At 33.1% G+C, this 12,402-nt stretch overlaps 1 protein-coding gene across 2 annotated transcripts in view; it reads left to right on the forward strand.

The window, feature by feature from the left end:
* LOC118184528 (LIM domain only protein 3-like) overlaps positions 1 to 11,687 on the forward strand; it is a 428,883-nt gene extending 417,196 nt beyond the window's left edge. For both annotated transcript variants that reach the window (XM_085822807.1, XM_035354215.2), the window contains exon 5: positions 142 to 11,687. In XM_085822807.1, the coding sequence (XP_085678933.1) occupies positions 142 to 400 (259 nt within the window). In that variant the 3' untranslated portion in view covers positions 401 to 11,687. The remainder of the gene's footprint in view (positions 1 to 141) is intronic.
* Positions 11,688 to 12,402: the final 715 nt, after the last annotated feature.

Genomic DNA, 12,402 nt, shown 5'->3' on the forward strand with positions numbered 1-12,402 from the left:
AAATATATTGTCAAGATAAAAGAAATAACCTACGCCAAACTTCTCGAATATTTTAAGAGGATGTTTAAAGATAGTGCATGAAAAACTATGTAGAACCTTGAGAGAACACTGCTAATGTTCTTTTATTTCTGAATCTTTCAGATTTTGCGTTGGTGACAGGTTTTACCTGCACGAGAACAAGATTCTTTGCGAATACGACTACGAGGAACGAATGGTTTTTGCCAACCTTCCTTACAACATCAACAGCATCTCACTCATCAAACGGCAGACGCAACATCTGCACCTCCAACAGCAGCAGCAACAGCAACAGCAGCAACAACAACAGCAGCAGCAACAGCAGCAGCATGATGATAGATCCAGCGGCTACGGAAGCACGGACTCAGTTTTTGACGCCAAGTGACGCCAAGCCTTGGCGGCGCAATCGCAGATTGCGTCGTAATAGCAGTGATCTCAACACTTCAGGGTACTTCCTTCTCTCTGTGTCTGATGAAAAAAAAAAAAAAAAAAAAGAAAAGAAAAGAAAAGGAAAAATAAATGTTAAACTTTCGAAATTTGGGCAAATCACATGCGAACAGCTGGCGGACAAATTTCATTCTGATATATACTGTGACGTTTATTCTTAATCTTCAAAATCAAAGAAAACAAATTCCATAAAATACGAGTGAATCGCTCGAAGAATGATTACCTAACAAATATAAAGGGTATATGTCCTTCAAAAATTAGAAATAATTAGAATTTATCTGGTATAACTTAACGCTAATTTAAATGAGCATTGTAAGTATTCTATGCGAATAACTACTGAATTTTCATTTATAAGATTATTTTCATTGTTTATAAACTCTTGTATATAGTTGTAAATATAAAAAAATATTAATGCGTTATTCTAAATCTGCATTATTATTAAAATAATAAGATAAAATAATTAAAATTATTACTTTTTTCAGTTTTATCGAAATCACGGTAGGTCTCGTTTATTAAAATCGTATTGTATTAAGTCACTTTATGCTTGACAGTATTCAAAAAGAAAATATCGCTTCAAACACAGTTTTTAAAATACATTTAATGGGCATATAAAGATTTTTAATGTAGTGTGAATCCTTAAAATTTTGAGATATCGAAATGTTAAATTGTAAGGAAAAAATAAAAATATGTGTCTCTGCAGGGTATTTTTTAAACGGTTTAAATTAACAGCTGAAATTTTAAATTCTGGAACTAGTAACATGATTTGAAAAAACACACATCTCACTATTTTAATCCTTTAAGATTTTAAAAATATACTATTCAATTTCTGAATGCTTTGAAATTCAGTTAATTAATAAGTAATTAAAAAACTGTAAGCTACCTGTATAACTTAAATTAAATAACAAGTAAAAGAGAAAAAAAATTGAAAAACCTAAATTTTTAGTTTGTACGGTTTCCAGTTCGCCAAATTTTGACACATCTAAATTTATCAGATACTGATAAAAAAGAACAGGAAATTGAAATCTAAATCCTTAAACTGTAATCTGAACTAAATTCGTTAAACAAATCATCACAAATACAATTACTAAATTTTATTCCTCATTAAGCGATTACATTCATCATGTTAATTAAAATTAGAGAATTGTATATTCTCTTGCCTTAAATATTGCATTAACAAAATTAATATTTTAATTTCATGCGTCTGTAATATTTCAATGTATAAAATTACTTACAAACGGGATATTTCGAAGTATGGCCAATTTAAATAGCCCATAATAAATAGAAAAAAAAAGTGCAGTATTTAAATCCATATATAATTTCTGTCTTATAACATATGCTCGTAACATAAACAAAACTATCCACTACTCTTAACAGCAAAATTTGATAATTCACAAAAACTTGAACACGTAAAGTGTGCGGTAAAGTTGAATGTAAATAATAATATTAATTAAATAAAAAATAAATCCTTGTAAATGTTAAAATATGAGCGAAATGTGTATGTTATAACGATTATCAATAAATTTAATACATGGAAAAAATTATCAACAACTTAAGCATTGCTAGTAAGATTTTAAATACCATTTGACAGTCATATCTTCATTGAAAGTCAAGCGTATTTACACACAAACTTAAAATAAAATGAAAAATTAAAAAATTATTATTTTATGAAATGCATCCCAGTATTACTGCTACTAGTAATAATAGTAATTGTAACCAGAATCATCGCACGCCTCACTGTGTTATATTGGTGTAAGAATATTTATTACATACCTCAGACATCTACATATTAATCACAGGCTTAAAGTCTGAATATTGTTTTGAGAAAGGTTTTCCTCATTGATTTGAAGTTTGAAAATTATTTTATGAAACTCTCATTGAATATTTTGATTGAAACACTAGTCTTTCACTTTAGCTGGTCTAGTCATTCAGAACTTATTCTTTTGTGACAAGAGTGAACTTTTGTCGTCTATATTATAGTGCCAATCGTTTTTACCTCTGAATAATTAAAGCCAAAGGGATGTGGTTTTTAAATTGACTGTTTATTACGTGACTTGTATATAAGGAAGTCAATACTCTGTTACACGTATGTCGATTATATTTTCAGTATTATATCAAAGTTGCTCATGAATACATTTCAGCATGAAAAAATCATTCATCTGTCATTGATGCAAAAGTCTGAGGTCTAACACCCATGTTGGTTCTGTGTTGGGTGTGCTGCATCCGATTCTTATCGGACAGGAGGATTTCAGCACACTCGTGTACTACATTACATCACATTACCCATGTTGATTTAAGAATTGAGTTTAAGAATTATTAACGATAAAATGTTAATTTATTACTTACACACAATGATTGCTTTCATAACAATTAACTAACTGTCTAAGACTGGGGTCCCCAATCTTATTATCTTGAAGGGGGATCATACACCTTAAACTCCTTATGATCTTCGAATACGTGACTGTTGCAAGAATTGGGATAACTTATTTATTTTAAAAGCAATTACTTCCAACTTTTTATGGCTGACTACATAATATAGCTGCTGCTTTTTTAAATTGTAATCAGAACGTTTGTGTTGCCACAAATATTTTTATAATTTAATCCGCTTTGTGACAAAAATTTTGTCATGTTTTCACCTTGCGCGCACAGTTTAAAATTATCTGTTGCATTATTTAATTCCATAGTTTATATATAGCTTTTATAACATTTGGAAACTACTGTAAACCAAAAAAACTGAGAATTTCATGTTTTATTTTATTTGGAGTTGAGTTTATAAAGTGTATTTTATTAAAAAAATCTGTAATGTTTTCGGGCATAAAATTTTTTAATATTAAAATATTCTTCAGATTTTTGGTTCAGTTAGAAAATAGTGCCCATATAAAGCATTCCATCAAATTTCAAGTATGTACCATTAGCCATTTTTAAAATATCATGCGCGCAAGGTGGAAAAATGACGAAAAAGTTTGTGACAAAGCTGATTAAATTACAAAAATATTTGTGGCAACACAAACTTTCTGGTTACTAGTTTCCAAAGCAGCTATATTATGCAGTCAGCTGTAAAAGATTGGAGGTAATTACTTTTCAAATAAATAAAATATCTCAATTCTTGCAACAGTCACATAATTCGAAGCTCATAAGGGGTTTAAGGTGTATGAGCCCCCTTAAGAGGACATTCTAGAATATCTGTTGGACGTCGGGTACTATTTACTTTTGCAAGATGATTTTATAGTTAAATAAGAGTTAATAATCATGCACATAAAAAACGAGACCGTTCGCATTCCGCTTTGTGCTGGTATTTGTGTTGGATGCAGTTTCTATTTCATTAAAAATGAGAAAATTTTCACATTATTGTAAACTAAAACATTTTTATTGTGATGATGGCACAGCGGCGGGTACATGTTAAACGGCATCGCCATCGGCAGACGCCATGGTGCACGCGCGAATAGGGTTGGGACCCCCTTTTCTAAGACAACCACTTGTGAATGTGACCAGTATTTGTGAGAAGAAGAATGAGCATCGGTATGGTTGGTTTGGTTTATTGAGATTATGGCAAAGCACACTAGGGCTATATGTCTAAGGGAAGGGATGCCTTCGTGGACGCCTTTCTAAGGAAAACTGGCTCGTATACACGTTATACATGGGGGAAAACGCGAAAACGCCCATGCAGCCAGCACGTTCGCGGGATTCGAACCTCGAATCGAACTACCAGTGTTCAGCGACTTCGGCCGCTGGTGGGCCAAACATCGGTATGGAAAATCAACTCCCTAAGACGACTATCTCCATAAAAGTAAAAACCATTTGGGATGAATTAGTGGTGGTCGTCTTAGAGAGGGCTCAGAGTATTTATATTTTAATGCTATATTTATATTTTAAAACCTACTCAACTTACATTCGCCTTTTGTTCTATAAAAAACACTTTCAAAAACACTAAATACAGTATATTATCACATTAAAAGACGTTTTTAACTATAACTGATATGCAATATGCTTTTAACTACAAAATTTTATTTTCATATTTCCTTTAGCTTGTAAGCCATTAAGCAGACAGGTGATAGATGACAGAATGTCTAGACACCCGGACGGCTTGCATAGACTAATCAGTTATCGTCCGGATCCCGCAACCATCTGAAGCTACACCCGAAATTAATACAAGAGCAAAGTATAAGTTTTTCTGCATGCAGAATTAAACATTTTCCTAGCTACATTGCATGTTAACACATTGCTACACATATTACACATTGCTACACCTATAACACATTGCTACACATATGTTAACACATTGCTACACATACCACATTGCTATACTATACATTTTATAATATGCATTAATACACTATATATTCTTTGAAACATATTACGCTTACATATTATTCGTGATAATTCAACATAGATTCTGAACAATGAACTTGATTAAATAAGACATAACTTGATTATTATAAAACATACTAACTTAGTTATATAAGACAGGCTGAAATAAATAACTTCATACAACAGATAAATAAATGAAGAGCTTTTAAATAAAGAGCAAAATTACACAATCGCACACAGAAATACACGTTGTTTACTTTATGCTGTACTAATAATATACAAAATACAGATTTGGGGACACAGTATAGCCCATATTATTTCTGATTATAAAACATTATGTTAAAAGTTCACTGTGGCATAAATTTTGCTGTATTCTTAAAACATACAAGAAATAACTTGTAATTAAACATTCTACTGGCCACATTGCACGTTAACATACTGCTGTACGTAAAAAATTCAATACAGTGAAGTTGTTATAATACATATTACATTGAACACTGCACTATATTTAAGACACCTTACAAAATTCATTTCTACACTTAACGCACTCTTTGCATTAGCTACATATTATATTCAGCATTACTCGTGATTAAATAGACACTGGTAATAGGTTTATTTAATTATGGCAAAGCACACTAGGGGTATATGCCTAAGGGGAGGGACGCCTTCGTGGAGGACTTTCTAAGTGAAACTGACTCGTATACACGTAACACATGGGGGAAACCACGAAAACGCCCATGCAGCCAGCCAGTTCGCGAGATTCGAACCTCGGCCACTGGTAATAAATCTTTGTTATATACAACATAATTCTTAATACAAAGGGTTTTAACAAACTGTTAAAAATATACATTGAGCGAAAAGAAATTTACTGAATGTGGAAACATGCAATCGGTTACTTACTGCTGCGAATATCACATGCAAAGTACAGGTGTGTTGTTTGGCAACCCACAGTATTCTATGCATGAAGCACTCATCTACTTCCTTAACTAATATTTGAATTAAAATGCCTTCTGATATTTTGTTGGCGAGTCGTGAAATGCAAAGGAAAGGTAAATCGCTGCAAAATTTAAAAAAAAAAAAAAAAAAATAGTTATTAAAAAAAGAAAATCTGAACGCTTTCAGATTTTATATTACGCCCAATTGGGGTTTTGAGCGTTTTGCGTTACCTTCATTTATTAAATATCATGTTCTTTGCACTTAAACCACATAAAATTTAATTCAACAGTATTATTACAAAAATATTAAAAAACAGCATATCTTTAGAATTTCCGATACGCGGTCTCGCGAGCTCGAGACAAAAATATTTATTTCCGTACAGTGTTGCCATTGCTTGCTTTCAAATCGTTCAGTTTGTTAATCAAAAATTCGTTTAAAGTTCTACAAAATTTGCTGTAGATAATAAAACAAATTCAAAATTCAGGCTTCCAAATGCCCATGTTCGGTTGGAGGACTACGTTGTTCAAAATTGGATGGTTCTCGGTACCGTTGTCTTTTCACAATGCGAGAAGCATTCGCGCATTGATACAGATTCTTCATTATTTAGTTTCTTTAAATATAATACAGGGTGATACCGAAAGGTTGGTGGTTCGTGCCCACCCGAGGGCGAGTTACGATTTACTGGCGTAGCCCGTATAGGGTCATAGGGCAAACTTTATTTTGCAAGGTGGACCGGGTTGCGCCCTAACAAAACAGGGCGATAATATTTGGTGGGAACAGTTTGAAAAGTGAATCAACGCCAAAAAGTGAAACGACGCTGAATGCCGTTTGGAGACTAACAGCCCTTTGGGCTAAAAATCTTAGGAAACTTCGTTAGGAAAATGTTTTAGGTTTATACTATATTTTAAATTTTTTGAGGGGGCGAAAAAAGTGGGGACCCTAAGATATAGCTTGTGTTGCTTATACGTAAATCCTGCTTTGGTTCCATGTAACGGATTTTAACGTCTTGAATCGTTTATATCTCTAGAAAATATTTGAGTAAAGTTCACAACGCATGCAAACGTAATATCACTCCTATAATATATCATATAAATTGTTTCACACGTTCCATAACTTTACATTCATAAGACACAAGACAGGGTTTTGTTGTTCTTGAAGACGGAAACACAACATGCTTAAAACTCCCTGTTATAATCCAAATTCCTCAGAGGCCCACCAGCGGCCGAGCGGTAAAGACGCTGAACACTGGTAGTTCGGTCCGAGGTTCGAATCCCGCGAACGGGCTGGCTGCATGGGCGTTTTCGTGGTTTTCCCCATGTATAACGTGTATACGAGCCAGTTTCCCTTAGAAAGTCCTCCACGAAAGGCATCCCTCCCCTTAGGCAGACAGCCCTAGTGTGCTTTGCCATAATTAAATACACCACACCACCAAATTCCTCAGACAGAAATGGTCTTAAAACGACGGTGTTGTAACTTAAGAAATTCAATTGTAAATAAAATTGTAAAACACGATTTGTAAATTACGAAAAAATTTGTAAATTACGAAACACGATTTGTAAATTACAAAAGGGTCCTTAAATGTAGAAAAATGAAAACACTTTAAATTTTTTTTGCCTATATCTTGGATTTTGTTTTTCAAAAGTTATAAAACTTTAGCTAACATATGACATTATGGTACATTGGGGGGGGGGTAAAAAAGACAGTTCTATATCTCCCCTTCTACTGGGCCGATTGCCGAAATTCAACTTGTTTGGGTTTTATTAGATTACAGCAAAGCACTCGAGGGCTATTTGCCTTAAGGGACGGTTGCCTTCGTGGAGGACTTTCTAAGGGTTGGTGTTGGTTGGTGTATTTAATTATGGCAAAGCACACGAGGGCTATCTGCCTAAGGGGAGGGATGCCTTTCGTGGAGGACTTTCTAAGGGAAACTGGCTCGTATACACGTTACACATGGGGAAAACCACGAAAACACCCATGCATCCAGCCCGTTCGCGGGATTCGAACCTCGGACCGAACTACCAGTGTTCAGCGACTTTACCGCTCGGCCGCTGGTGGGCCTGGACTTTCTAAGGGAAACTGGCTCTTATACATGTTACACATGGGGAAAACCACGAAAACACCCAAGCAGCCAGCCCGTTCGCGGGATTCGAACCTCGGACCAAACTACCAGTGTTCAGCGATTTCACCGCTCGGCCACTGGTGGGCCCGAAATTCAATTTGCGTTTTTCATGTCTGGAAAGCGCGACTTAGGATATGTGCTAGATTTATACATAGCATTGTTCTAATTTACGTATTTTGACAAAATTAACACGCCCATTTATTTCGACTCAAATTATGGCAAACTAACAAGTTTGGTAAAAATGGCACAAGTACTTTTTAAAAATTAGCTGTTATAATTTTAGCTCTTCGGTGTTAATTGAATTTCGTATATATTTATCAATATCTCTTTTTTTATTAAACTTATTTGATTATTCCTTTCACATTTCGAAATTTAGGTTTATTCCAAATAAAATTCCCCTATTTTTTATGATTTATTTTTAAGATTTGTATTTTTAAATAATTTTTATAAATTTTTTGAAAACAATTTTGAAATTATTCAAAGTTTCCTAAGATAGACATGGATTTACATTTTGGCGCGTTTTGAAATTTGACGTATTTATTATAAGCGATAATAACGAAAATGTGGTTTACACACTTTGTTAAAATTATTTGAAAGTATAAACGATGACTTTTTGTCTTGTGAACAATAAAAGGAAAAAAAAAAAAAAAAAAAAAGAGAAAGGAAATTAGTTTGCTATAAATTAAAAAGTTCGCCAAGTGAATTATTCTTGGCGCAAACTGAAAACAATTCGCCACGATAAGTTTTCAAATTTCTCCATAAATTTCTCACTAAAAGTTACAAAATTTAATATCTGGACATAATCTGAGTCGTAGAATCGAAATACGAAAAAAAAAAAAAAAAAAAAAAAACTAGCATGTCATTTCAGAAAAAGTCCGATTTTGTGTCAGAATACCTATGTTAGAACACATCTATATATATATAAATCTAACATGTATCCTAAGTCGCGCTTTTAATACACGGAAAACACAATTTGAATTTCGTCAATGGACCGAGTAGAAAGGGAGATTGTTTTTTGTTCTTTCTGCGCAGTGTACTTTGACTAATATGGCCAATGATAGAGCATCCCTGGTCAATATTAAGCAATTTATAATCTTCTTTCTCAAGGTTAATGAGTATCAAAGACAATAAAAAGATTTTTAAAAATGTTTCAAGAGTTTGAACGATCAAAATTTTGAATTGACAACAAGCAACTATCTTTTACAGATAAATATTAAACGTACTATACGGCATTATGTATTGTATCTCTATTAACCTGTGATGCAAATGACCGTTTTAGTGAAGTTTTGGTTTTTCTTCTGAGTGTAGTAATAACACTATCTCACATTAAGATTGTACACTCTTTGTAATATCCGTCGAAAACGTTACGAGTTTCAATCTTGTCCGTATTTCCAACCATACGACTTTTCAATTTGAAATTTCGACCACACGTTTCAATCATCCGTAGTTTCAATCCTACGGTCTACATTAAACCCATTAGCCGCTAAAACTACAAGGAATGTTTCTTTTCTCATGAAAATAATAACAAATATTAAATTAAGCATTTATAACATAAATTTACATTGAAAATTAAAAAAATTGCTCTTACCTATGGAAAACGCGAAAATGTGTACTGCAGTCGCCGGGAGTCGGACTCTGGGCCACTCAAATACGCATCGAGTGTGCTTACAGTACACCACGAAGGCATGCAGAAAAGAGAGAGAGATACCTTATATATCCCCCCTTTTAAAGGGCGACTAGAGATTAGGGGACCCAATCACAAATCCTGGTGGTGAAGAATCATCATCTGCCACCTTTTAGTTCGGGCCCACTATAGATTGATTAGCATTTTTGAAGGAGGAGACCTATAAAATGAGCAGCCATTAACTAAAATATTTATTTAACTCATTAACCGCCAAAACTACAAGGAATGTTTCTTTTCTCATGAAAATAATAACAAATATTAAATTAAGCATTTATAACATAAATTTACATTGAAAATAAAAAAAAATGCTCTTACCTTTGGAAAACGCGAGTGTTGCGTTCGCGCAACGTCAGCGGAATAAGACTACGGATATTTAGTGAGTAGGATTGTACTCGTGTGATGTTTCTTTTGAGTGGAGCGCAGGATTATTTTTTAGCTGTATAACGTTTTATAAATCTACAAATCACTTTACTTGTAATTAATTTAATATTAAAATATACACTGTATTTCTTTTACAAGTACAGATTATTTCAACTGAAAGATTCAAGCATGAAAAGCTTGATTACAGTCATGATGTAAAGCTACATTACATACTTTGCATCTTTAAACAGTCTGGCTATGGTACTCTTTACAACAAAGTCTTTTGTTATCAACGGACTTTACGATAAAATGTCTACCATATCCATGCAATGGTTTTTGAATGCTGAATTTTCTAGGTCTTCCTGTTGCTGATCTATTTCTGGCTGATTCTACACTCTCAATAGGAGTTTGCAAAAGGAATAATGCATTCTCGCGTCTGAAATCTAAAAGAGACTTTATATTTCCAGTAGTAAAAAGTGGTCATATTTAGTAAATTTAGATATGGTCTCACCTCATATAATTTATCAGTATTGTCAAATGCAAATTCTGCTTCATATTCCTGTACTGCAAACGTGATATCGATTGTCGTACAACAGGAACAGAAATGTCCTTATCAAAAGAACAATACATTTTTTCTTGAGGTAAAGAATGATATCCTGTAAGCAATAATATTCCAATAAATCTTCTCATATAGTCTTCAGATGCAATAAATTCTGGGCGCTTTTTTTTTTCGCTGAGCGTATATGTTTGTCTGTTCATCGAGAAGAGAGTAAATGTCTAAACCAAAACGAAAATCGAAAATCTGTGCACTAGTTTTACCTTGTATTTTGTCTTTTATAATTTCTCTTCTATCTCTCTTCATGTTCTTTCTGAGACATAACTAACAGTTCCTTTTTTATCCACTTCAAGATTTCAGTCTTCTGCTTTTTAAACTTTTTAGTATAACTATAACTGCTTTTAGAAGGCTGAAACTTACTTCTTGCGTGAATTTCAACTTCCCCAGCAGTATCATTTGGTAAAATATCATTATCATTATTTAAAACATTGCCATTCCTTTCTTCTTCGTCACTAGATATTGCAATTTCTGGGGGAACAACAATATCAGTTTCATTCTGGCTACTATTAACATTATCATCATCTGTTTCTTCATCAAAAAATCTTTGAAGGGCTTCTTCTAATGCAAGATACCTCGTTCTAGGCATTTTTAAACAACCAGAACATCGAAAGGAATGAGTGAAAAAGGAGATTGACTACCCGTATCCTGCTGACGTTGCATCAGCGCAACACCTGTTTTCCTTTCCTTCCCAACACAAATATAAACATCTGACTGATGTAATGTTCTGATAAACGGTGACCTTGACTAAAAAATATCACTCATAAAGATGGCGATTCTTTCGTTAAATATTTTCAGCAAAAATACCCGGTCTTAAATTTTGCTTAAAGTATGAGATTAATTATTATAAACAAAATGATTGTTGAAGGCAAATATTTTTTACAGATATAATCTTCATAATATTCCCTACACAAAATCATCTGCTGGTATAAAATATCTTAGGTAGTTATATTTATATACGCATTTATTTTGACCGTTGCGTCAACGCAACACCAGTGGCTAATGGGTTAACCCTCTAAGCGGCGACGCCGTATATATAGGGCCTACAATATTTTTGGTGATATCTGTAAGAACGTATATATACGTGCATATTAATATCTGTCAAAGAAATTAAAACAATATATCAAAATAAAACAAATCCAGGTATGAAATACCATGAGAGTTTTTACATTAAAATAAAAAAAAATAAAAAAAAAAAAAAAAAAAAAGTAACTTGTTCTCATAGTAGTTTTGGGAAATTTGCCCTTAGCGAAATCCCTGGCTAGCGAAAACCCTGACTGTTCAGAGGGTTAACGCGCATAATCGGTACTTTACTGAAATTTTAGCTTCTAAATCTGGCAACTACTCTTTCCATATGTATGTAGATTAATACATGAAATAACCGGTTATTTTACTTAAAAGTATTCATTAGCAACTTTGGAATGAAACTCTTTGTAATGTCTTCGAACTTCCTGTGTCCTGAGTCATTTTACTTAACAATAAAATAATATTACTAAATATCAAATTTAATGCTTCTATTTGCGTTGTACGTAATTACAAGCTCTCCGTAATTAGAAAGTTGTTCTCAACCTTTACAGATATTGGAAATGCGATGCAAATAGTAACATTAAATTGTGCAATTTACTACTCTTTTTTCTTATTATAACTCAAATGGTATTGGGATTGTCTAAGACCAACTTAATGTTTCAGCCAATCATTTAAATCTTTAATCATATTACCACTGATATTTTACACATTCAAAATATAATGAAATGGTTTATTTTGTTGTTGATGACATATTTTTGAAAATTTGTCGGTTATACTACATGTTTAATATATTAATTTCTTGCACGTTTCCAGTTGTTGTTTCCATTCTTCTGAACTTTTGAAGATCTTTATGGAAGAATTGCTTCTCCGAAAGCTTTGTTGTAAAATACGACAATA

Source organism: Stegodyphus dumicola, chromosome 8 (assembly GCF_044657685.1).
Source record: "Stegodyphus dumicola isolate Sdum_Otavi_A_Nest chromosome 8, ASM4465768v1".
Taxonomy (NCBI): domain Eukaryota; kingdom Metazoa; phylum Arthropoda; class Arachnida; order Araneae; family Eresidae; genus Stegodyphus; species Stegodyphus dumicola.